Source organism: Aythya marila, assembly GCF_965140915.1.
Source record: "Aythya marila genome assembly, chromosome: 3".
NCBI classification, from domain to species: domain Eukaryota; kingdom Metazoa; phylum Chordata; class Aves; order Anseriformes; family Anatidae; genus Aythya; species Aythya marila.
This window is the reverse complement of record NC_139044.1, coordinates 41,671,064-41,692,646: the sequence shown is the minus strand read 5'-3', so window position 1 is coordinate 41,692,646 and position 21,583 is coordinate 41,671,064. Positions and strand designations below refer to the sequence as shown.

The window sequence follows — 21,583 nt, the reverse complement described above, 5'->3', positions numbered from 1 at the left end:
CTGAAATAGCTTAATATTATACAGAAAACCTACCTGTAAAATCAATCACAATAAGTTCTGTGCAGGAAGCCCAGGCCAAGGGTGAAGTAGCCAGTTATAAAGCATTGTGCTTGTGTTAATAGTCTAGTCAATATGCAGTTCTTTGCTGTAGTTCTTTCTTTAGATTAAAGGTGCCTGACAAACCCCTGTAGGAAGCTGTAAGTTAACATCATGACAACTTCACTGCTCCTGAGGAAAAAAGAAGAAGAAAAAAAAGTACTGGGATGTAAACTATGAAAATTTATTTTTCATTTTTAGATGATATGGAAAGCTTTGTTCCCTCTCCACCCTCCTACCCCCCAAGAGGCATGTCAGAGTTTTTTATTTTTATTTTTTTTAATGAAGTATTGGAGCATGATAATTGATCAGCTTGAATCTGTGGCTGTGCCACGCTTCAGCCTTAACAGGAAAAGCATGTGAATTTGGTTATAAGGGCACTCTCCCGGCAAATGGACAAAATGGATTTCGACTCCCTCAGCTTGAGGCTGCAGTTGAAGAGAATATGCCCTGGTTCTGAAAGCCACCTGAGGGCCAAATACCTGATTTCTCAACCCTACCTCCTAACAGCACTGTGCCGCAGTGTCTTCTGAAAACAGCGGTGACAATTTCCACCTCACGGAAGTGCTGACCCTTGTGTGTCTGGAGACTGGGCTCCAAAATCCCCTCCCGTGCTCTCCTACAAATCTCCATCTTCAGGGCCTAACGGGTGTTGACGGTATACGTTTTTTTGGGATGTGGACAGATGTCTGTCAGCATCTTTTTTAACGTGCCAAACACTTTCACTTGTGCCTGAATTCGCTCAGCTTTGTAACAAGCCAGTTGATTAAGCCCCAGTCACCCTTCACTTGGTGTCCACACCGAGGTGTCAGGACAACTTGTTTGTCTTTTCGTTGACCGTTTCCACACATCCTGGACCACGTTGTTTACTGAACTGGATAAAAAAAAAATATCTAGGGAGATATTCAGGGATATCTAGGGAGATATTTCAGAGAAGTAGGTCAAGCTGACTAAAAAAAAACGTGTCAGAAATCAGCTTTCTCCCATTTCACCTCTCCCCTAACCTTAAACGACACCCCCCTTCTGGCAAACGCCACAGCAGAGCCAACCCCAGCGCTGGGCAGCGCCAAGCCCCGGCGCCACCCCGGGCCCCGCCATTTCCCGGGCGGCCATCTCAGGGGGCCGGGGCCCGGCCGGCTCCGTGCTGCGGCGGCGGCGGGGCCGAGGCGGGGCGAGGGCGGCGTGAGGGCGGCGTGAGGGCGGCGTTTCCCGGTGCGGAGCGGGGCCGGCCGCCATGGCCAGGCACGTTTTCCTCACGGGACCCCCAGGTAACGGCGCTGGCAGCCGGAGCAGCGCGGGGCGAGGGCAGGCCCGGGGGGAGCCGCTGGGAGCCGGGGAGCGCCTGCGGGGGGCGGCCGGGGCTGAGCTGTAAGGGTGGTAAATGGCCGGATCTGTTGTTCCGGCTGCCGAGCTCGCTTTAATAAAGCCGTGGGCCTGGTTCCCCGTCTTGTGAGCCTTCTCCTGGTCCTGGTGCTGGCTGTAATTACTCTCAAACGCTGCTGCTGGGCTCAGGTAGCAGCACACGCTCACTCCCCGCTTCGTGCTGCCTCTCCGCCCCCATAAATAAAGGCAGTTGCAGGAGGTTGGGCCGACCCTGGCCTCGCCTCTGTTCATTTAATTGAAATTGAATGTACTCTTCTGATTAGATACATGTGTAATTTTAAGCTTTCTTAAACTCGCTTTGAATCATTTTAGCTTACTTTGGCAATTAACTGAATGAAGGTAACCAAATCAGAGAGATCACACCCACCTAGCTGCATCAGTATCAATTCCCATGCAGAGACAAGGCCTCAGAAAGACGGCGGGTACTGGTGGTGCCACTGTTGTTATTTTGTTGTCGTTCAAATGCCAAGGGTCCCTCTGGCCTTCAACTTTAAAAGTTGTGCTTGGCTAAGGTGCCCCTGAAGCCACAGAAGGTTTTGCCTGTGGTATTTTAGCCTTGAGAAGGCTCCAGGGAGACCTTATAGCGGCCTTCCAGTGCCTGAAGGGGGCTGTAGGAAAGCTGGAGAGGGACTCTTTATCAGGTAGTGTAGGGATAGGACAAGGGGAAATGGCTTTAAGTTAGAAGAGGATAGATTTAGATCAGGTAATAGGAAGAAATCCTTCCCTCAGAGGGTGGTGAGGCCCTGGCGCAGGCTGCCCAGAGGAGCTGTGGGTGCCCCATCCCTGGAGGTGCTCAAGGCCAGGCTGGATGGGGCTTTGGGCAGCCTGGTCTGGTGGGAGGTGTCCCTGCCCATGGCAGGGCTTGGAACTAGGTAATCTTTAAGGTCCCTTCCAACCCAAACCATTCTGTGAGACTGACAGTGAAGTAGTTCCTAAATCTGCTTAAAATCTAGGGAAGGAATTTGCCTATTGAAAAGGCTTCTGTTGGCGTCTTTACACACATCACAATCATCTATATTTTTTGTCTCTAGCAATTTAAAGAGTTACTCTGCAGGGTAATTTCCATCTTCTAAAGCAGATTTTCTTAATAAGAACGATAAAAAATGAAGTGCTAACAATAAATTCTGAGAGGCGACTGTCTTCTTTTATGCTCAGCTTTGTTGAGGGATGTTCTAAAGCAGCAAAGAAGGGAAATGGCTCCTTTGTGAGAACAGAGGGTGCCTGGAAGATGGCCAACATTCACATAGAAGGTACATTAAATTGTGCTAGGAGGCATCAGATGGGAAGGGTCTTAATGATCTTTCTTAGATCTGGGAGACTTGGTTATAGGACCTCAGCATAATTCACACAGGAAGGAAATTCAGGGCCAGCTATGAGACCAGGTTGCTCAAAGCTTTATCCAGTCAGGTTTTGAAAACTTCTGAGAATGAAAACTGCACAACCACACTGCTCAGCCTGTGCCAGGGCTTGATTGTCCTCACGATAAAAAAATAAAAAGCCTTTCCCTCCCCATATCTAGTCAGAACCTCTTTTGCTTCAATTACTGTTGTTGGAAGTATTTTTTTGCCATGTGGGATCTGACATCTTGGGGGTACTGAGTGCTTCCAATTGCTAGGACACGATACAAGTATTGTATGCTTAATCCATTGGAAGTCAGGCTTCTGGTAATAGCAATCAGTTTTGACCTAATCTAAAAAGAGGATGAATTCATCTCTGATCTTAAAAGATAGTGAAGAGCAGTGATAAAGAAAAGGAGATTGATCAGTCAGCCTTGTAGCTAGCTTGGATATCAGTTGTGTAACGGTGTGGCTCCCAGCATGGGCTAATCTCCTGCGTGTTTGCCCATCGTAGGGCAAGCTTCGTGGCCTGTTCAGACACTAAGCGAACAAGTTTAGTGTAGCCTGGGATATTTTTACCATTCTGCTGTGACTTCACTGTAGGCATACTTCTTAAAGACTAATAAAACATGGTGTTGGTACAACGTGGACTTCAAAAGGTGCTTCTGTACTTGCTTTTCCTACCACTTTTTAAGTCTGTAAATTTTTCTTAAAAATAAACACTGGCTATTTATTTATTTATTTATTTGTTCTAAATCACGTCATTGCTGTGGTATTTAAAAAATAGGCTTTTTCCAAAGAAGATTAATCCTGTGTACCTTTTGTTCCCCCTACGATTTTAGGGATTGGAAAGACTACTTTGATTCAGAAAGTCACTCAGGCACTAAGATCCTCAGACGTTCCCGTTGATGGATTTTACACAGAGGAAGTTAAAGAAGGTGGCAGAAGAAGAGGATTTGATGTTGTCACTTTATCTGGAAAACGAGGTCCTTTATCTAGAGTCAGGTACTGAAGTTTTAATTGTTATAAGCAGCTTGTTGTTTTATGCCTCTCTCATGTGTCAGCATGTTAAATGCTGCTCCAGAAGGCGATTACCATTGCACATATGGCTTTCATGTCAGGTTCTTTGTTCAGTTCTCATGACCTGGCTGGTCCTTGCATTGTTGCATTGTTGCCTATGTCTATCGCATAGTGAAACATGGAAAATATGCTAGAGAAGGATGGTCTCTTTTAGTGCCCGTTTTACACCAGTAGAGGAAGCAGTGCTCAGCCTTTTCTCACAAGTCCAAGTCTCTTTGGGATACAGTGAATAGCTTGTTGTAGACAGAAAGGAAGATTATTTGTTTCCACAAGCTAATTGATGGGTACAAAATCTGAAAATTGAAGTGAAATTGCATGCAACATCTTTTAAGGAGCCACTGACTGGCCCACAAATCCCACGTGTGAATTTTAAGAAAAAGAATGATGTTTGCATATGTGATGCAGCACATGGAAACCTTCCAATTATTTTCCCAAAACCATTTAAGCGTTTGGGAGCCCATTCTGAGCCTTGGGCTACTGCTGTGCTGCTGTCTGTAATGTCTCAATACCTAATTCAAAGGTAGCTCGCATGCTTCCATGAACTGCAGGTGTTTATTTTGGTTTCAGTGCAGATATATCTGACAGCTTTTATATTCCTTTATTCTTCTATACAGCGTTCAAATTTAAGCTTGCATAGTACTGAAGGTATCCTATGGTATGTTTATTATCTGAATTATGCTATCTGCAGCATGACTTAATGCGTGGCTTACAGAGTTTCTTTCCTTTGAAGAATTAAGAGGAGTTCGACTTAGTGGGGTAACTCTTCTAATAAATGCACTTGAAATGACTGCAGTCAATTCTCATTAAATTTACTACTTAGAATGATCTGTTTATGTCTTTCAAATTCAGTTCTGATTCTTCTGCTTCAAGACGTGAATATCGAGTTGGACAGTATGTTGTAGACCTCGTTTCGTTTGAGCAGTTGGTTCTACCTGTGCTGAGAAATGTGAGTATTACCGTAAAGCTGCTGAAAAATGGATGCTTGATGATAATGAGCGTTATCAGAAGGCCCTTGTACAGCCCTAGTTTTTGATGGTAATAAAGGGCCTCTTTCTTGGGTGTCACTGATACTGATCGACTTCAGGATCAGGAAGCTGAAGGGGCTGAGTTCACTTTCCATTTCCTTGATGTGACATCGTCCTGTGACCAGGCTGTCCTTGGGCTGAGGGACAGCCGATAGGAAGTTTCTTCCCATACCACCAGATTCCATGTTGTAAGGTAAACAAAATGTACAGGTGGCTTAACACACAACTGGCAGGAGTTAGAAGGTCCAAGAAAAAGGATTTTCCTGCTGCTCCTCTTATATCTCTTTTTTCCCCTCTCACTGATTCCTTTCTTTTTCCAGTAGAAACATTGTTTCTTGAATCCAGTGATTATTTTTGTTTACAGCTACATAATTACTATTAGGTTTTAAATGTTACAGCAGTCTATAATTTGAGACAGGCTGCTGCACACTGAGTGTTTTGTGGCTTTTCCATATCCTTCTATTATCCTGTTACAACAGTGCAAGCAATATTACGCTTGTGTCCCTTCTTCCTTTTCCTTCTTCTCATCCCAACCTTTCCCCTCTCCAAAATTAAACAAGAACAGACCTGACTTTGGCAATAACATATCATAAGCTGTGCAGCAGCTGCTGAACAGTACTGCTAAAAATCATGTTGTGATTTTTCTACACTGCCAAATCTCAAGGGGCCAAGGGAGAAGGGACTTCTTAATGAACTTAGGAAAATAAAAAAAAAAAAAAAGAAAAATAATAATAATTATAAAAAGTAATAAAACAGAAGGGTGCAAAGGGGCTAAAAAGAGATTGAGGGTCAGATTGCTTTTGTCAAGGAAAGCTAAAGGCTGAGAGGAGGAAAGTAAAGATGTTAGGGGCAAGGGAGAAAGGGAATATGAATAAAATGGGACTTTTAAAATATTTAACTTCACTGTAACTTGATCTACTGTTAGTAAATAGAAGGATAGTTTAAAATAAATAAAAAAGGCTTCATTAAGTCAGTGCTGTACTCTGAATCCTTTTACTGCTGTCTTAATATATTTGAAGTTCACGAATGATCTTGCTAGAAGGGTATTAGCAGTGTTCATTTTTTCTGATTGTTTTATAGCTTTCTGGAAGTACAGGAGAGCGAAGAGAGGAAGAAAAGGGGCCAAAGGGGTAGGAGAGTGCACGACCCTGTTCTCACTGAAAGCACCATTAATCCGTTTTGTGGGGATGTGGTCATGCATGTACGTGGTACAGAACGGGGAGAGGACAAGAGAGGGTGAGGAAGATCACAGACCTGAGACGAGAAGAGGAAAATGAACAAGGCATGGTCTGGTTTGATCAAAGAGCAGCGGGGAGTGGGAAGGCGCCTGGTTAGGCTGGCAGGCAGCTTCAGCTCTTACGGTTTGGGTCTTGCTCGCTCCATTGAGAACTGGGATAGATCCTACAGTGGGTGAGCTCTTTGGTTCTGGAAACGTTACCGGGCAGGACTGAGGATTGTATCCAAAGCAAAATGTTCTGTTTCTCTGGGGGTGACCTAGAGACTGTTGGCTTTTTAGCTGACTGATCTGTGAAAGCTTTTTAAATAAAACAGCAGCTCAGCAGGGACTTGGCTTGAAAAAGTTTTAGGATGCATGTTACACAGCTCTTCCACTTCTCTGGAAGTAAATAGAGAGAAAAAAGCTGGAAATGTCCTGGTTTAAAGATAGCTTTAAAAAAAAGATAGCTTTTTAAAGATAGCTTTAAAAAAATTAGTTTTTTTGAGGGAAATGCTGTTTTTTGCCCTTCTTACACTCTTTCTGATTTTAGTTTTATTTGGTGTTTCTTTTAGTTATGTTTTTGTTTTTTCAACTCTAGAGGCTTTCTATCACAATGTGCCTCTGCATTGCTTGCTGTGCTGTGAGGTTCTAATCACAAATCTGATGTTCAAGTCAATTTTGTGGCAAGAGACTATGCCAGAGCAATAGATCAGACAGAAAAGGGAGGCACAATGTGAAGGTGAATGTTACCGTTGCTTCTGGGGAGGTCAGCACAATTCTGTTTGCAGTTTGGCTACTGACTTCTTGTTCTACTTTGGACAAACATTTTTGACCTCTTGAAATTTTACCATGATGCTACAAATTCTGGAGCCAGAGGTAAAGTCCTTGAGACCTGCCTGGGTCTGTCTGTTCGCTTCTCTGCATGCCTGAGTTTGCAGCATTAGGGGCTCAGCTGGCACAGGCAAAACTGCTGCTGTATGATTTGATAATGGAAGAGTAATCTTTATGAAATCTGAAATCTTACTTACAACTTGGAAACTGAAGATAAGGGTATAAAAATTTGATTTAGCATTTCTTATGCTAAAACAACAAGGAGCAGGCTTCTCAATTTAAAATTGTTTTTCAAATGGCATCCTGTAGCTACAAGAAGACAAGCTTCCAAATCTAGATTTAATGCAAGTCTTTTTTCAATAATTGTGCAGTGTGGATATTGATCTATTCGAAATGCAGAAGCCAATGTTTTGAGAAACAGGAGTCCCTCAGGTTTAATGAGAGTTGCTAGGTAGGCAAAGTGCAGTTCTGAACTGTCACATAGCTCTTACAGGGCCAATGCTGCTTTGAAGGAAAAACTGATATGAATATTTCCTATTGTAGTTGGTGTTTAGGTATTTACGCTGTCCCTGCATTCTCATCTTCCAACAATCTTTGCTGAAATATAAATGACAAATTTAAAGCCTGTCAGTCACCAACAGCGGCTTTGACTCTTCCACTTCCCCCAGAATTACAATGTAATCGATTTCTTGTGGAGGTAATTTTTATTAGCACAGAAACTGTTTCTGTTGCTGTTTCTAAGCTCTGTGTTGTTTACAGGCTGCCGATGCATTTTTCCACAGGTAAACCACGGCAGCGATTCAGAGAAAAAGATCTGCGTCATAGATGAGATTGGTAAGATGGAGCTCTTCAGCCAGGCTTTTATTCGAGCTGTTCGGGAAACGCTGACCGACCCTGGCACGGTGGTACTTGGAACGATTCCAGTACCGAAGGGAAAGCCACTGGATCTTGTTGAAGAAATAAGAAGTAGGAAAGATGTTAAAGTGTTCAACGTGAGTAACGTTAAATGTTCTTAAAGAGCCTTCTGTGCTGGGCTGCTGGTTTGTATTTGGCTCTGTTTAAAAACTAATTGTTACTACCAGTTGATAGCTGTGGGTAGCTTGTATGAAATAAGTTTTCTAGTTTCCATTTGGTTCTTAATGGGCAGGTGTTCACCTTATTAAAAAAAACCCTCGCAGTTGGCACTTACTGTAGCAGTCTCACAGCTGGCTTTGCTTGTGAGGGGCCGTGGAAGTAATGATGTAGTTGTTTTTAAAGGTTTTCTTGCTGTAGTATTATTACCATCTAAGTATTCATTATTCCTGAGAGTTAAACCTTTTAAAGTACAGTCAGATTTTTTTTTTTTTTTCAGACTGGTTTGCAGAAATATTACCAGTAATCGTATTCAAGGAAAAAAAAAGCAGCAGTGGGGTTTGCAGAAATCATTTCTAGAAGAAAGACACTTGTAAATGGAGTGTGCTTTCTCTGGAGTCAGTGAAATAACTTTGGAATTCATTATGTTGTTTTACAGACATAATTTTCAGGATATTAGGGCCTCAAAGTGCATTTCTGATCAGTTACAGAGAAATTCTCAAAAACTCACCACAACAGATCAGCCTGTCCACAGGAATACATGAGAGGTTCCCTTAACATTTCTAAGTGCCCTGGATACATTGCAAAACCAAGCTAAACACAGCCCCCACTTTGATTTGTTTTTTCTGCTCAGTGTTACTGTTTCTAGGAGAGAACTAAGGCATATATCCAAAACTGAACTCTCTGGATCTATAAATTAGGGATACAGTAAGTGGGACTCGCTAGCAGGGGCAGTAAGCTGTAGAGCAGTACGGTGCTGCAGCCTGGTCTGCAGTGGATGCAGGTCACAGTGACAGCGTGTACTTGGTTGTGATTTGTTTTTTCCTTCCTCCTTCACTTGGATCACAACAACCCTGTCCTGAATGATCTTACTTTCTGCAGAGAAAGAAAAACCTCCATTTCCTTTTTTCCTCTTCAAAGTGACATTAACAGAACTGCAGTGCTCAGAAAAGTACCTCGGCTTTCTCCTAGTTGGTGGTCCCCTCCTCATCTTTACTTTCTGCTTTTTGAATTAAAAGCCTGTCTAAGTGCCGAAGCAGCCCTAGGAGCAAAGACAAGAGAATGTTCCTTTCCCCCATAAACATTTGGCTCCTACCTTTCCCTTCAGACACTAAACCCCGTGTTTCCCACCCTGCAGCTGACGTGCTTGCTGTGCTACTGACCAGGGATGCACGTGGGTGTGAATTCTCTGTGACTTGCCTTTTGGTGGAAGAACTGAGGGAGAGTTGGTGGCAAATGCCTCACTGAAGCAGCAGTCACTTGCTGCATAGGATGCAGTCATGGTGAGGCTATGGTGTTCCTTCTTCTCAGGGAAGGAAGCAAAGTGCTAGAAAGCACTGCTTGGCTTTTCAAGGAAGCTTCAGAGCTTTTCACTGTCTCTTCGTGTCAGGTGATGTTCTGAGGGCACGTGCTGCTCAGCCCCAGGTGATTGGGTGTGTCAGTCTGCCAGCGCGTCTTTCTCTTAAATGTCTACAGCCAGCTGAAGTCTTGCTGTACATTTCAATGGAGCAATGTTTTCTAACACAAAAAAAAACTTTACTAAAAAAAAATAAAACGAGCCATCCTGTTTATGATGCTGAGATTAGAACGTGCAGGTTTCTTTGTTTTAGTACAGATTTCTCTGGCGGATCCTTCAGCCAAAAGCAAGAGTGTGAAACGTGGCAGGTTGCAATAGTTCCCCGATGACAAGAGACCTGCTACGCTAAAGTCTTGTGCAGGAGAGCATCTGTCTAGCTCCCGTGACACGCTACATGTTCTTTCCCAGCTAGTTAAAGCGTGTGCATGAGCAGGAGCAGAACCTGCCCTTGGGGAGTCGGATGTGTTACTGCCTGAAGTAAATGCCGGATCACCAGCTACCTCACTGAAGGGCTGTGGCACAGGGAGAGCCTGGAGTGCCCAGAGAGCCCACGGTAGTTTTTTCTTGCTAACTTTTATGATGCCTGGAAGTGTGCAGAAGTAGGTGGCTATCTTCCAAAATAGCTCTGTCTGCTTTGTCACTTAGCGTGGAGTTAAGCTGCATTCAAGTAACTCAGCAGGGTTTTCTGATCCTTCTTTTATTGTCACAGGGATGGTTCTGATGTTTGACACTAAGTGCCTGGACACAGCTGTTTTGGGTTTTACAGCCCCTTCTGTCTTGAAAGCATATTCAGTTGGTGTAAATGGGTCCAGATGCCCTAAAAGCAGTTGAGATTCGGTCCCCAATGTTTAATTTATTTTATCTAGAGCACTTAACGATAGGGGATCTGATATTTAACACATATTTTTCCATTGTTGCCCAATTCCATTTTGCTGAGAACTAAACTTTCCAGTGAAAGTACAGGGGCTCTTTTTGCACTGCCTGGCTCTGCGTAGTTTTGCAGACGTGGAGTCATAAATAGGATCACTTTATCCCTAGCAGCTGGCATGATTCATTTTCTCCCATTTTCCCTTCTATTAATTTTGCTTCCATGAAACCCATGAGTGAAGTTTGGTTATTTCTGTCTTTTGAGACAGAAAAAAAGAGTTAAATGGATAGTAGGTGAGGTTCCAGTTGGATGCTCTCTGCTAGCACTGTTTCCTCAACAGTTCCTGAATTGTGAGAGGACGAAAGCTTCTGTCCTTTTGCATGCTTGGAGTTTAGGTGATCGTTTCTTCCAGATTACCTAAATGCTTAGTCAAAAGCAGTATCTGCAGTTGCTTTTGCTCCCTAAGAAACTGCCCATCTCTTTGTACATTCAGCACGGATACTGGGAGACTGGTTCTGTCTGGGAAAGCTGCCTGCACAGAATGTCTCCAGATCTGAGAGGAGGCTGGTATCTATCAAGCAGCCTTTGCAAAACACTCGTGAGAATTTCCCAGCACTTGGCACACGCTCTGGTGCTCTCACTGGACTTCTGGCATGTAGGTATGGAAGAGGGGCAGATAAAATGCAGTATTGTTTTTGTTGGCTGTGAGACAGTGGGAAGAGCTATTAAATGTTCAGAAGGTCCTTTGAAAGTCAGGATGTCAGGACACTTGCTGTGAGATTTAGAGTTTGGCTCGTCTGTGCTCTGTGCCTTGTTTACCTCGGGGTGTCTCAATAGCCTTACTGAAGAGCAATTCCATTCTTTATTGTCTTGCTCTTTGCTGTTGTGGGCCTTTCTTTTTATCTTATAATAGCCTTGGAACAATACTCAATAAAAACAGCAACTTCCAGGCAGATCTTCCCAGCCCTTTCCTGTTGTTTTTTTTTTAACATCGCTTTTTCATCAGTCCCATGTTGATCTGCTCTCTTGAATTCAGGTGCCATAGGTGAGACCGCTGTCTCTAGGTTTATAGGGCAGCTTTCCAGCATTTGGGTAGGATGTCTGTGACTGAATAGCAATAGATGCCTGGGGTTAAATTCTTCATGTAGGACTGTCACCGATTTGTTGTTGATGATGATAATAATAACAGACTTTCTCCTGTTCAGTACTGACCATAGTTCTGGAAGGAATACAGAGCCACATGCTCAGGTATTAAGTGCAGCTACAGGGAATGCAATGAAACCTTGCTGGTGGAGAGCTTCATGCCATCTATACTGGGGTTTCTTGTCTGCACCACCCCAGCCCTCTCCCCAGGTTTTGGTTGGTCATGCTGTGGCCACGCACGTACATAATGTGGGTCACCAGGCTCTGCATGAGGGCAGGGTCATTCAGGAAGGGGTAATTTGCACCCCCAGCCCCACCGTTCTGTGCTCTGTCACTGCTGTACCCGGGAGCTGAGCTGGCAATGCTTCCTTGGCAATTCACAGCGGTCTGCAGGTGCTGCGACACTGATGGACCCAGAAAAAACACTGGACTGTGGATTTCCACACGGGCTCTTCTTAATGCCCAGCATTGCCACAGACTATCAAACCAAGGACATGCCTCAGTGCAACACAGAAGCCCCCCAGCTTCTTCAGGTAGTCTGAGTTCTCTTTCAAGGAGTTTCTGCCCTGCAGTGCTAAGGTTTCTAAGTACACAGTTGTGCTGTTAAGCCTGTTTTAATTTTTTCACCGATGTTTTTGACTCAGGCTGTCATCCCTGGAAATAAAATCTTCTCAAGCGTAAGAACTCCACTTTATAGTAGAAAAATGATGCTTGGTAATCAAAAAGGATTTCTAGTAATGACAAAAGTACACAGAGCTTCTTTGAGCAATTCTTGTTAGTTATTCAAGCCCTGAATAATACTGTAAAATGCCATGGGTAATTAAATCAAAAAGATCACTGAATATTCAATTACATGTGCAGGTTTGTGGCTTTAGCTTATTGTGTTCTCAGTAGTACAAGAAGGCAGGTGTTCGACACTCAACATTCCTCCACCAAGAAAGAAATGCATTTGAATTTCTGCTTTGTTTTTTGGAGTAAAAAGTGATGTAGAGGCTATTCATCAAATTACATCAGTTTTAATTTCTCTTTCTCTAGGTTAGTAAGGAAAACAGAAACAACATTTTGCAAGACATCTTGGCAGCGGTGGAGTCCTGCAGAAAATGAAGATCTTTTCTTGCCTGTAAACACTAAAGCCTTTATTTTTACAAAACATAATGCTTTGTGGATATTTAATCTGCCTTTCCTGCTGAAGCTCCTGGAGGCTTTACTAGAGCTTCCAGGGTAAGCAAGGTAAAGCTGGTAATAGTCTAAACTGTGAAAACGAGATGGAAGGGTTCTTGTTCGTCCAGGTCATGAGCTGATCCATTCAAAACTTCGAGAGATCCATAGTTAACATGAAAATCTGACCTGGGTATTTGGAAGTTAGGCAGTCTGACTCCGATCCTAATTACACCATGTAAAAGCAGTTAGTTGCCAAATCTGGTAAGAGATCTGAGTCCTTCAGAGCGACGAGGACTGTTCTGGCCAGAGAGCAGTTTGGGGTCTGTAACATCCCGTGCAGTAATGCGCGTTGAGGAACCAGAACTTAACCCCAGTGTAACAGAATACAACTGTGCCCAAAAAGTGTGTGTGCTCTGCCTGGCTTGAGTATAAATAAACACTGTTGTTAACTTTGACCTGGTTGAGGTGTGTCAAAATTTCACCAGGGGTGCTGACAATTCATGAGGTGGAAGGAGGGAGTGGATTCCTACCCCCTATCCAACCGGCACCTCTCTCCTCAGCTGCGTGGTAAGAAGGGTTATGGAGAGTTCCAGGGAAATTTCCTGTAATCCCAAATGCTACATGCAGAATTCCACTTCAGGGGGAAACATAACCAACTATACCCTTTCTTAAATGGCCCAGACAGTAGTTATGAGGGCTGCCTTTTGGGTTAATTTTAAAGTTTTAGATGGCGGCCTTGCTTCACACCCCTTTAAAAAAAAAGCTTTAGGTTCATGGAGCTGAATCAAATCTTGACAGTTTATGAGGTCAGGATTGACTTAATTCTGCATTTGTCTATATGGGTTTTACAAGCCATCATGTTTACTGATACTTTTTTTTTTTTTTGCTTTTTTTTTCCTTATTCAATTCTGTACACACTTAATAGTTGTGATATAAGATGTGTGTGACAGTGTTAGACAATGTCTTTTTCCTCTGAGGTTTGCAAATGTGTTAGGAAAAAGTACTTGCACATAATCTGTTTTTGCATGTTACGAAAACAGAATTCCCTCCCAGGTGCACTCCTGTTCCTTGTACAATTTATAGTCATCTCTGGCTGTAAGATGTTAAGATTTGAGTTGTTCCTTAACTTTTTTCTGTTTGGTTCAACGACTGTTAAAGTGAGCAAACTAAAGGCATTTTCAAACATCGATTTTGTTTCCTATTTCTGTGCAAACTGACACCAACATTTCTAGGGGGCTGGATGGGGACAGGAATTTTTTTACAGGTGCCCTGGAAACAGATGGGAGCTTGCAGGGAGCGTCTTTTCTTTTTCCTGTGTTGCAACGCCGGTCTGGTACAAACCTTGTCCCTGCCCGGATGGCAGGAGGGACATGCCGTGTTAAAGGACACCGTGGCCCTGTTCCCTGACAGCTCCATGACAGTGCCATCCTGGCCACAGCCATTTGGATAATGGGGTTGCCTTCTTATCTGGGGAAAAGAGAATTCCTTGCAGAGATCCCCTCTGGGAACATACAGCTCCTGCCTACTTTTCACAAAATAAGACTGAGCCCTGAAGGTATTGTAAATCCACAGTAATTACCCCAGGCATTTTTCTCTGTTGTTAGACAAGATGGATGGATGGCTCCAAACCCTGTCTGTAAAGGACTGGCACTGAGAAATGCAACCTTGTCAATGCAAGATCATGTCTAGCTCTTACCCCAGCATTTACCAGTCATTGCCTGTGGTGGTGGTGGCTGCTGGGTTCTGTGTTTTGGATGTGAAAGGTCCCATCTCACCCATGTGAAAGATCCCATCCTACCTGCTTGAGTCTGGTGACAGCAGTGGTACAGCTCCATTGTGCACCTTGTGTGACAAGGAGCCTGCAGGGTGTTTGTTCTCTCCTTTTTGTAGAGGGCACTCGTTGTGCTTGCCTCTTGGCATGGCAGCAGCTTCTCTGTGTCCAGCTGGAGGCCACTGGCTGAATGAAACCATCGCGTCAGGATTTGCAGTAAGAAGAGCAGAGGCAACTGCGCTGTGCTGCCTGAGGGCTACTGCAGGGCACTCAAGAGGGAGCTCAAAACCCAACCTCTTTGCCCTTTCTGCAGCAGCCCCAAAGCGATCTCATGCTGATGAGAAAAGATAAAACCTCTGACTGTTGCCACCCAGAAATCTGAACAATATCAAGGCCCAGGTGAACCATGAGGCTGGATATTGCTTTTTAGTTTTTGTGCCTTATGCTGGCACAACTCAGGGGGAATTTGCCGTGCTCTGCTGCAGTACTGGTGCTGGGTGGTTTTGTGACTGGCTTTCCCATGCTGCTTGGGCACCTTATCCCACAAACTTGTATTAATATGGGGTTTGTGCAGCTCATTTCATGTGCTTGAGATGCACAGATTTACGCAGTCATCCATATGTGCTCATGTGGGCTTTGTTTCAGATGTCCACAAACTTTTAGGAGGAGTTTGCATCTGCAACTTTACGTGTACGGGAGTAACAGTGCTAAGAGTATGCCTTCTAATGGGTGTGAACACATCTCTCTTGAATATACTGAGAATTGTACTGGAAATTGCCTCTCATAGTTAAATTGGGAGGTAAAATGAGAAGGGTTAGAGAAGATCATTACTTGGCCTGGGGAACAATTTGCTCCTGCCTTACTCGGGTAGTTTATTGAACAGCATAAAGCTGAAGAGACCCTTATTTAAGAAAAAATACACTGCCCAGGATTTTTGACCTCATGAAATTCTTCTTTCATTTCACTGTGTTGCTTTAGTTTGCTGAACAAGAGGACGCCAACAACTGTGGTTTTATTTTAATATACCACTGTATCTGAAATGAAGTTATTGGAAGGAACCAAGGACCTCATTCAGAAAGGTGACTTACATAGAAGCCATAATCGAGGTATTTCTGAAACAGATATTTAAACCACGAAGCCTGAAAACTCCTGCAGTGGTTGCTTGGTGCTTTTTTGACTGCTTGTTAGTGTTAAATGCAAAGCACTGTTGAGGCACCTTGTTAGAGGTAAAAGATTTGAGACCAAAGCAAACTTTATCAGGGCTACGTGCCATAGGCTTTCAACAATAATTCTTTCTGCTCTTAAAGGCTGGATGTCCCATTACTTCAGTCAAAGAAGTTAAGCTGTAAAATATGCTGGAAAACATTTCTTTCAATGTTTACATAATTAGCAAAATTCTAGCAAGCCTTAAGGAAGGACTGACCTTTAAAGCTAAATAAAATGGGGGTATTTGACACTTCCATAGAGGGTGGGAAGGGGTGTTTCTTCAGGAGTGATGGCAGAGCTCAGTTCTCCAAACTCCAGTTGAGATAGTTCACTTTGTCACTGTTAAGTAATGCTAATTCCTCATACAAGGTGTATTGCCCTGCAAGTAATGCCGTGATGCCTACTGTGGTTCCATAATTAGACTGGAAAAATCTTCAGTTCTCATAACTTTTGAGCAGTGTGCTGATGGTGCCTTGCACATGGTCTCATGGTACAAGGAATACTTTCTGTAGTTAGGTGAGGGGAGTTAATCAATGGAACGACTTACCAACACTGGAGGTGGATTTTTCCTTCTCTCAACTGTGAATGAAACATCAGCCCCTTTAAATCAAAGGGTATTTTTTGCCACTGACATCAGGGGCTCTTGCCTTCAGTTACCTGTCTCAAGACGGGTGAGTCTTTATTTTGTTGATCTTACTTTAAGTTCATTTTCTCTCCAAGATACACCATGCTTTTAAGAGAAATAAAGAGACATTTTGTGATCTGTGTTCAGCAGGAATTCCTAGATGATCTTACCAGTCATTTCTGGCCTTTAAATCTGAGACAGGCAAAGAAATGATTTGCCTGTTTCAAATACGCACCGAGGGAGAAAGTAATATTTCCAGGTGAAGTTAGTTTTTATGACACCTTGTGTTTACTTTAGAGGTAAAAAATTTATTGTCTGGTCTTGCACTAGTAAAATATTTGGAAAGCCTTGAGAGAACTGTAACAACAAACAGAGCATTCCCAATTCCCCTGATGGGCTAATTTTACTAATAGCACGCATTTGGTGAAAATAACCTCTGATGTACCAGCAAGATTCCAGATGACAACATTAGTGCACCTGCAGGTTTTAATTGGTGCAAAAAAGGAGGGAATATGAGGTACCAATTATTCTCTCAGAGCCTGAGAATCAAGGACGTTTTTGGCAAGGAGGCTTCTAATCCCAACATAAAATTGCACACAGCATGGCATAAGCAGGGCCTGCATTATTTATCATGCATTAGACCACTTTTGACTTGTAAAACTCTGAGAAGGCTGAATGAGAGGTGAATCTTTAACACTGGACCTACTGCAAAGTTAATTATAAGTAATATGTCTGTCTTGCAGATTTAAGGATGTACAAGCACTAGTGAAAGACTGTAATTAAATACCAGCTCCCAATGCAGGGAGCAATCTAAAAATGGCAATAATTGAGTAGTTTAAAAAAAAAAAAAAAAACACACAAAAACACCATGCATTGATGAGAAGATGCTTATTACATGCTGGAGAATTTCACTGGTAATTCTAATCTTCTAAAATGAGCTGCACAGAATTCAGCTAATCCTTAACTTAAATTTCCCAGCAAGAGAAGTGCAGTCACTTGGTGGGCTCGAGCCAAATGCAAGTGACATTTCTTGCTTTATTCTAGTAAATAGCTCTTTAAAAAAGCTGTGAATAGCATTGCAGAGACTCCTAAGAACTTCATAGTTCCAGAATGTTACAGATGGAGAGTACCTGGCCATCTTGGTAGAGAAACAGACTCAGCGGTAAGTGCTCTTGCTAACGTTTGTTGTAATTGCAGTGAAGGTCAAGATTTTCTGTTTGTGGAAACAAGGCGAGACTTTTCAGTGACAGTTCACAGCACACGTGTGTGTATTTATGGATATATATACATAAGTTTGTAAGATGCTTCCAACATAGCTGGTGAGTGCAAGCAGTTGAGCAATCTCTGGTTGGTTTTGGTAAAATGTTACCAAAATCTTTTGACCAGGTCTGGGCATGTTTCACCCTTAGGAGTTTTATCACCTGCTTTTACTGTGTGATGTGAACTAGAGCCTCTCTTTTGTGAAAAGACAGCATAGGAAAACAAAATGAGAGCAGGCAGCGAGTATCCCCCATTTAATGTGAGGGCTGAAGTGCTGTATTTGTGCTCGTTTCACTGTACGCTCATTAACCTCCTGCCTGTAGCCTGCTGTACTGTAGGTGTTCTCCCAGCTCTCCCATTGCGAGGGCCCCATCAAGGCAGCGTGCAGAAAATCATGCCTGGTGTTTCTCTTCAGCAGTGCTGCTGTTACCTGGGGGGGGCTCTGTCTCTTCATCCCTTCTGCCATTTCCGTGAAAGAACCGTGTGGACTGGCTGCTCTTGCGGCTCAGGTGATCTCCTCCAAGGGTGAGTTCAGCCCACCAGCGATGGGAGCATCTCTGCTCTCTGGTATCAGAACCAGAAAGGTTCTGGGCTGGCCGAGTGAGCACCCAGCAGGCTTCTCTCTTAGGACCCTGACAAGCGGCAGCCACTGCCACTAGAAAAACTTAGGCCTAGCACCTGGGATCTTCAAAACTGACACAAACTGGAACTGCTCATAAAAGGTGCTGACATGTTGGCTGTAGCCCTCCTTCTACTGCCACAGCTGCAGTAAGTGATCAAACATGTAGGGTTAGCAAGCTGCTCAACCTGAGCGAACTCAGGGCTGAGTTTTGCAATGGTGTTGGGCACTCCAGAGCTGGTCAGCGCAGCAGCTGACACTGGATATAGCAGTGGTCTTGATAACATTTGACTATCTCCAAAATGATGTAGAAATGGTGGAGGAAAGTTTGTGCTACCATCTGTTTCTGATTTTATTTAAATGTGATACTGTTAGTAATGGTCACTCTTGTTCTTCAAGTCACCATTCTATTCAAAGTTATTACTTTGAAGTAATAACTTCAAAGCAAAAGAAAACTTATAGTATGTATGGATACTAAAAGTAAATTACTTGTGTTTAAATCCTCTTCTTTCCTGCTTGTGTGCTGTGCCTGAACAAAGCAAGGTGAGTTAGGACAGGCCTCTCCTGGTGGCCACCCCACGCAGCAGGAGCTGGGGCTCCTTGCACCCTCCTGTCCTCACTGGTGGCTGGAGCTGGCTCAGGAACTGTAGGGTGGCTGCAGTTCTTAGGGCACAGGAACAGAGACCATGGAGATGGGCGAGTCTTTTGAAGTGGTGCAGTCGGAAGGCGTTGTCACTGTTGGTGTTAGAGCAGGTGCAGCAATGGAACAATTTGTGCAGCTGTTTCCTGGTCCAGTTTAGTTTGCTTGAGTTGGATTCACAGAATAATTTAGGTTAGTTGGGACTATTGGAATTAGTTATTTTTTATGGAAGTTAATTCAGCTTTAAGTTACAGATTTGAAAATCATAGGCCTATGTGAGGCTAACTTAACAAGGAGGTTTAGTGCTTTCTGCAGCTGTTTGTCCTGCCTCCACACATAGCAGGGTTTAGAAAGACAAAGTGGTGATGGTTTATCTTGGTAGACTGCAGTGCAAAAGCTCCCAAGGCAGAAACAGGGCCAGTGGCTGTCAGCAGGAGCCCCCCACCTATGCCTGTAACCTCCACCTGTCCCACATAAGGGAGAGTGCGAAGCACTCCACTCATGGGGTGGTGGGAGGCGAGGCAACATCTGCCAGGAGCAGCTGAATTCAGTTTCCTCTTCCACATCACACCTGGATGCTGGAGGTGATGCTAACGGGGCCTAAGCCACACTGCTGACCCTGTGCCTCAAGGACTTTACATTAATAGTCTGTTTTTCCCCTTGTAAATGTGAGTAGAATTTTGCCTAGATTATGCTGAGCATTATAAATAATCAACTTGTCAAGATCTGAAGTGAAAGAAAAACAAAAGGTTTCTCAACTTCATAAAGCAAGTGAAAATAATTCAATGTAAGAGAACCCCAAAACTGCAGCCACACAAAGCAGACTTGGATGGTTTTCTTTTCACTAGGTGTTATTTAGTTTTACTACTTATAATTTCTAGTGCGGCACAGTAGGAAGCTGAGAATGCAACTGTGCATCATCTAATGGTAATAAGACTTAGCTACAGCAGCCCTTGTTAAATCTTTCCTGTTAATTGGGACAAGCCAGCCTGGCTGCACATTGTGGTGAGGAGAATTAGAAACAATCTATGGTACTTACAGTAAAGAGGAATAGCAAGACACTGATAGCTGCAAATTTTTTAATTAAAAAAAACAAAACAAACAATAAAACAAAACGCGCTCGCATGTGTGTTTATGCATTATAGTACAGTAAGGAGTTGTTGTAGCCTTTTGGCTTCCAAAATAGTCATGGATTCCTGTAAATCAGTGTTTCTCAAACTTTGTGAAAGCATGACTTCTCTTTTTGCCTCATCCATCTTTATGCAACTATTAAATTGGCAGCAGCTCAGTTTCTCTGGGGGAGGGAAATCAGAGCGCTCTGTAATTACTGGCTACAAGTGTTTATGGACACTGAGTTGTGTCCAGCAATTAAAGGCATTTAGCTGCTCCCGGCCCACTATAAATGCAGACAATAATTACAGTCTGCTTTGCACTTTGCTGCCTTTGAGGAGAACTCTCCCGGGCCCTTTTGCATCTCCCAAGGGGGCTGTTGCCTGGAATTTGAGAAACACTGCTGTAAACCAAACAGGAGCATGAGATTATACCTAAGAGCAGCTGTTAATACAAAGCTGCTTTCTTTGCAAATAAGGTGCACCATATGCTTTGTGAAGGCTTTCCATGCACTGGCTAGTTTCTTTTCTCACGTTTGACTTCTGTTAATGTTTTTAGCAAGGTTTGTTCACACAATGTTTCAGTATAGCTGCATGCAGTGTATCAGTCTGTGTGATGCTATGTCGCTATTCATAATTAGCACCTGCATAACATGTTGAAGGAAAATAAAGATTTGCTGTTGGGAAAAAAATAATCAGATTTAGCTCTACGGTTACAGTACGTATTGTACTGTCCTTTTATGCATTCATTGCTTCTGTTCAAAGTTGTCCTTTGCTATACATTATAATCAAGTGCCAATTAATTTGCATGCAATCAGCTGTCTAGCTATGGCAGGAAAGATTTCTTGTGTGCTTTTCACTGAATTGTAATAGTATTTCCCATTGTATTCACTCGCGATGCCAGCTGTTATGCTTGCTTTTTCCCACCACAAGCGTGTCAACACCTCTGCAGGGGAAGGAATGTCAAACAGGTTGTGTTTGTTGTTCTAGCATTTACAAGAACCTGAGATGAAGTGGCACCGTGTTTTCTGACATCTTCCAACCCCACCCATGCCAAGGCCTTTAGCTGAAGAACATGTGCCCTGTGTATTCTTGCTTAGAAGTTAGAAAAATAAACATTTGGAGGTTGCTTGTTACATTTGAAAGAACTTAAACCCACCTGCAGCTCCCTGACCTAACTCTGTCTTTAATTCTGAGAAGCGTGTGGCCCTTGCGCTAGCGGTACTCCTCACTGCTCCTCAGAGAGGCTTTGCTGAGAAGCCGTGTCTTCCAGGGCCATGTCTTCTTGGCTGGCCCTTCTGCACTCCAGGGTCTGGCTCATGAAGATGGCATGGGCCGGACCTTGCTCTCGACGAGGTCTGGATTCTGTAGCTTCCGTCGCATCGCAGGTCTCAGTGAGCTGCTGGAGAGAAAGAAAGGAGGAGTCGAGGAGATTATTCTAAGTAACACTTCAGCTGTTTTTTGAAGTGACAGGTGAAAAAGTTAAAAATTGATTTAGGAATGTCATTCTGTGAGACTGCATGGGATTCTTAACATGCATAATTCACAAGGGACTTCTGAAGAGTGAACAGGTACTTGTAATGCATAAATTTGGAAAGAAAATTAGAGGAGCTAGAGGTTTAGTACCACAAATGTACATGTATAGAGAGCTGTAAAATACTTTGGATTGAAAAGGACTTCTGGAGGTCATCCAATCCAAACCCCTGCTTTAGGCAGGGCTAACTTCTAAGAAGTTAAATAGGTTAGTCTGGGGCTGCTTTTATACACCAAATTTTAAATCCAAGT

At 43.4% G+C, this 21,583-nt stretch overlaps 2 protein-coding genes across 2 annotated transcripts in view; one reads left to right on the top strand and one right to left on the bottom strand.

The window, feature by feature from the left end:
• Window positions 1-1,255: 1,255 nt before the first annotated feature.
• Window positions 1,256-13,795, top strand: NTPCR (nucleoside-triphosphatase, cancer-related). Its single transcript, XM_082758187.1, has 5 exons — window positions 1,256-1,364; window positions 3,659-3,821; window positions 4,746-4,842; window positions 7,751-7,960; window positions 12,443-13,795. Exons 1-5 carry the CDS (start codon window positions 1,331-1,333, stop codon window positions 12,509-12,511), a joined length of 573 nt encoding a protein of 190 aa, XP_082614313.1. The 5' UTR covers window positions 1,256-1,330; the 3' UTR covers window positions 12,512-13,795.
• A 5,905-nt stretch (window positions 13,796-19,700) lies between these two features.
• PCNX2 (pecanex 2) overlaps window positions 19,701-21,583 on the bottom strand; it is a 151,987-nt gene continuing 150,104 nt past the window's right edge. Inside the window, exon 34 of the mRNA XM_082757622.1 lies at window positions 19,701-21,200. Coding sequence (XP_082613748.1) covers window positions 21,027-21,200 — 174 coding nt within the window. The 3' untranslated portion in view covers window positions 19,701-21,026. The remainder of the gene's footprint in view (window positions 21,201-21,583) is intronic.

Bases quoted from the DNA above. Each gene is read 5' to 3' on its own strand.
- NTPCR (XM_082758187.1), top strand. From the start codon at position 1,331: ATGGCCAGGCACGTTTTCCTCACGGGACCCCCAG. The intron at 4,843-7,750 runs GTGAGTATTACC...ATTTTTCCACAG, and splicing joins TTCTACCTGTGCTGAGAAAT to GTAAACCACGGCAGCGATTC. The intron at 7,961-12,442 runs GTGAGTAACGTT...CTCTTTCTCTAG, and splicing joins AAGATGTTAAAGTGTTCAAC to GTTAGTAAGGAAAACAGAAA.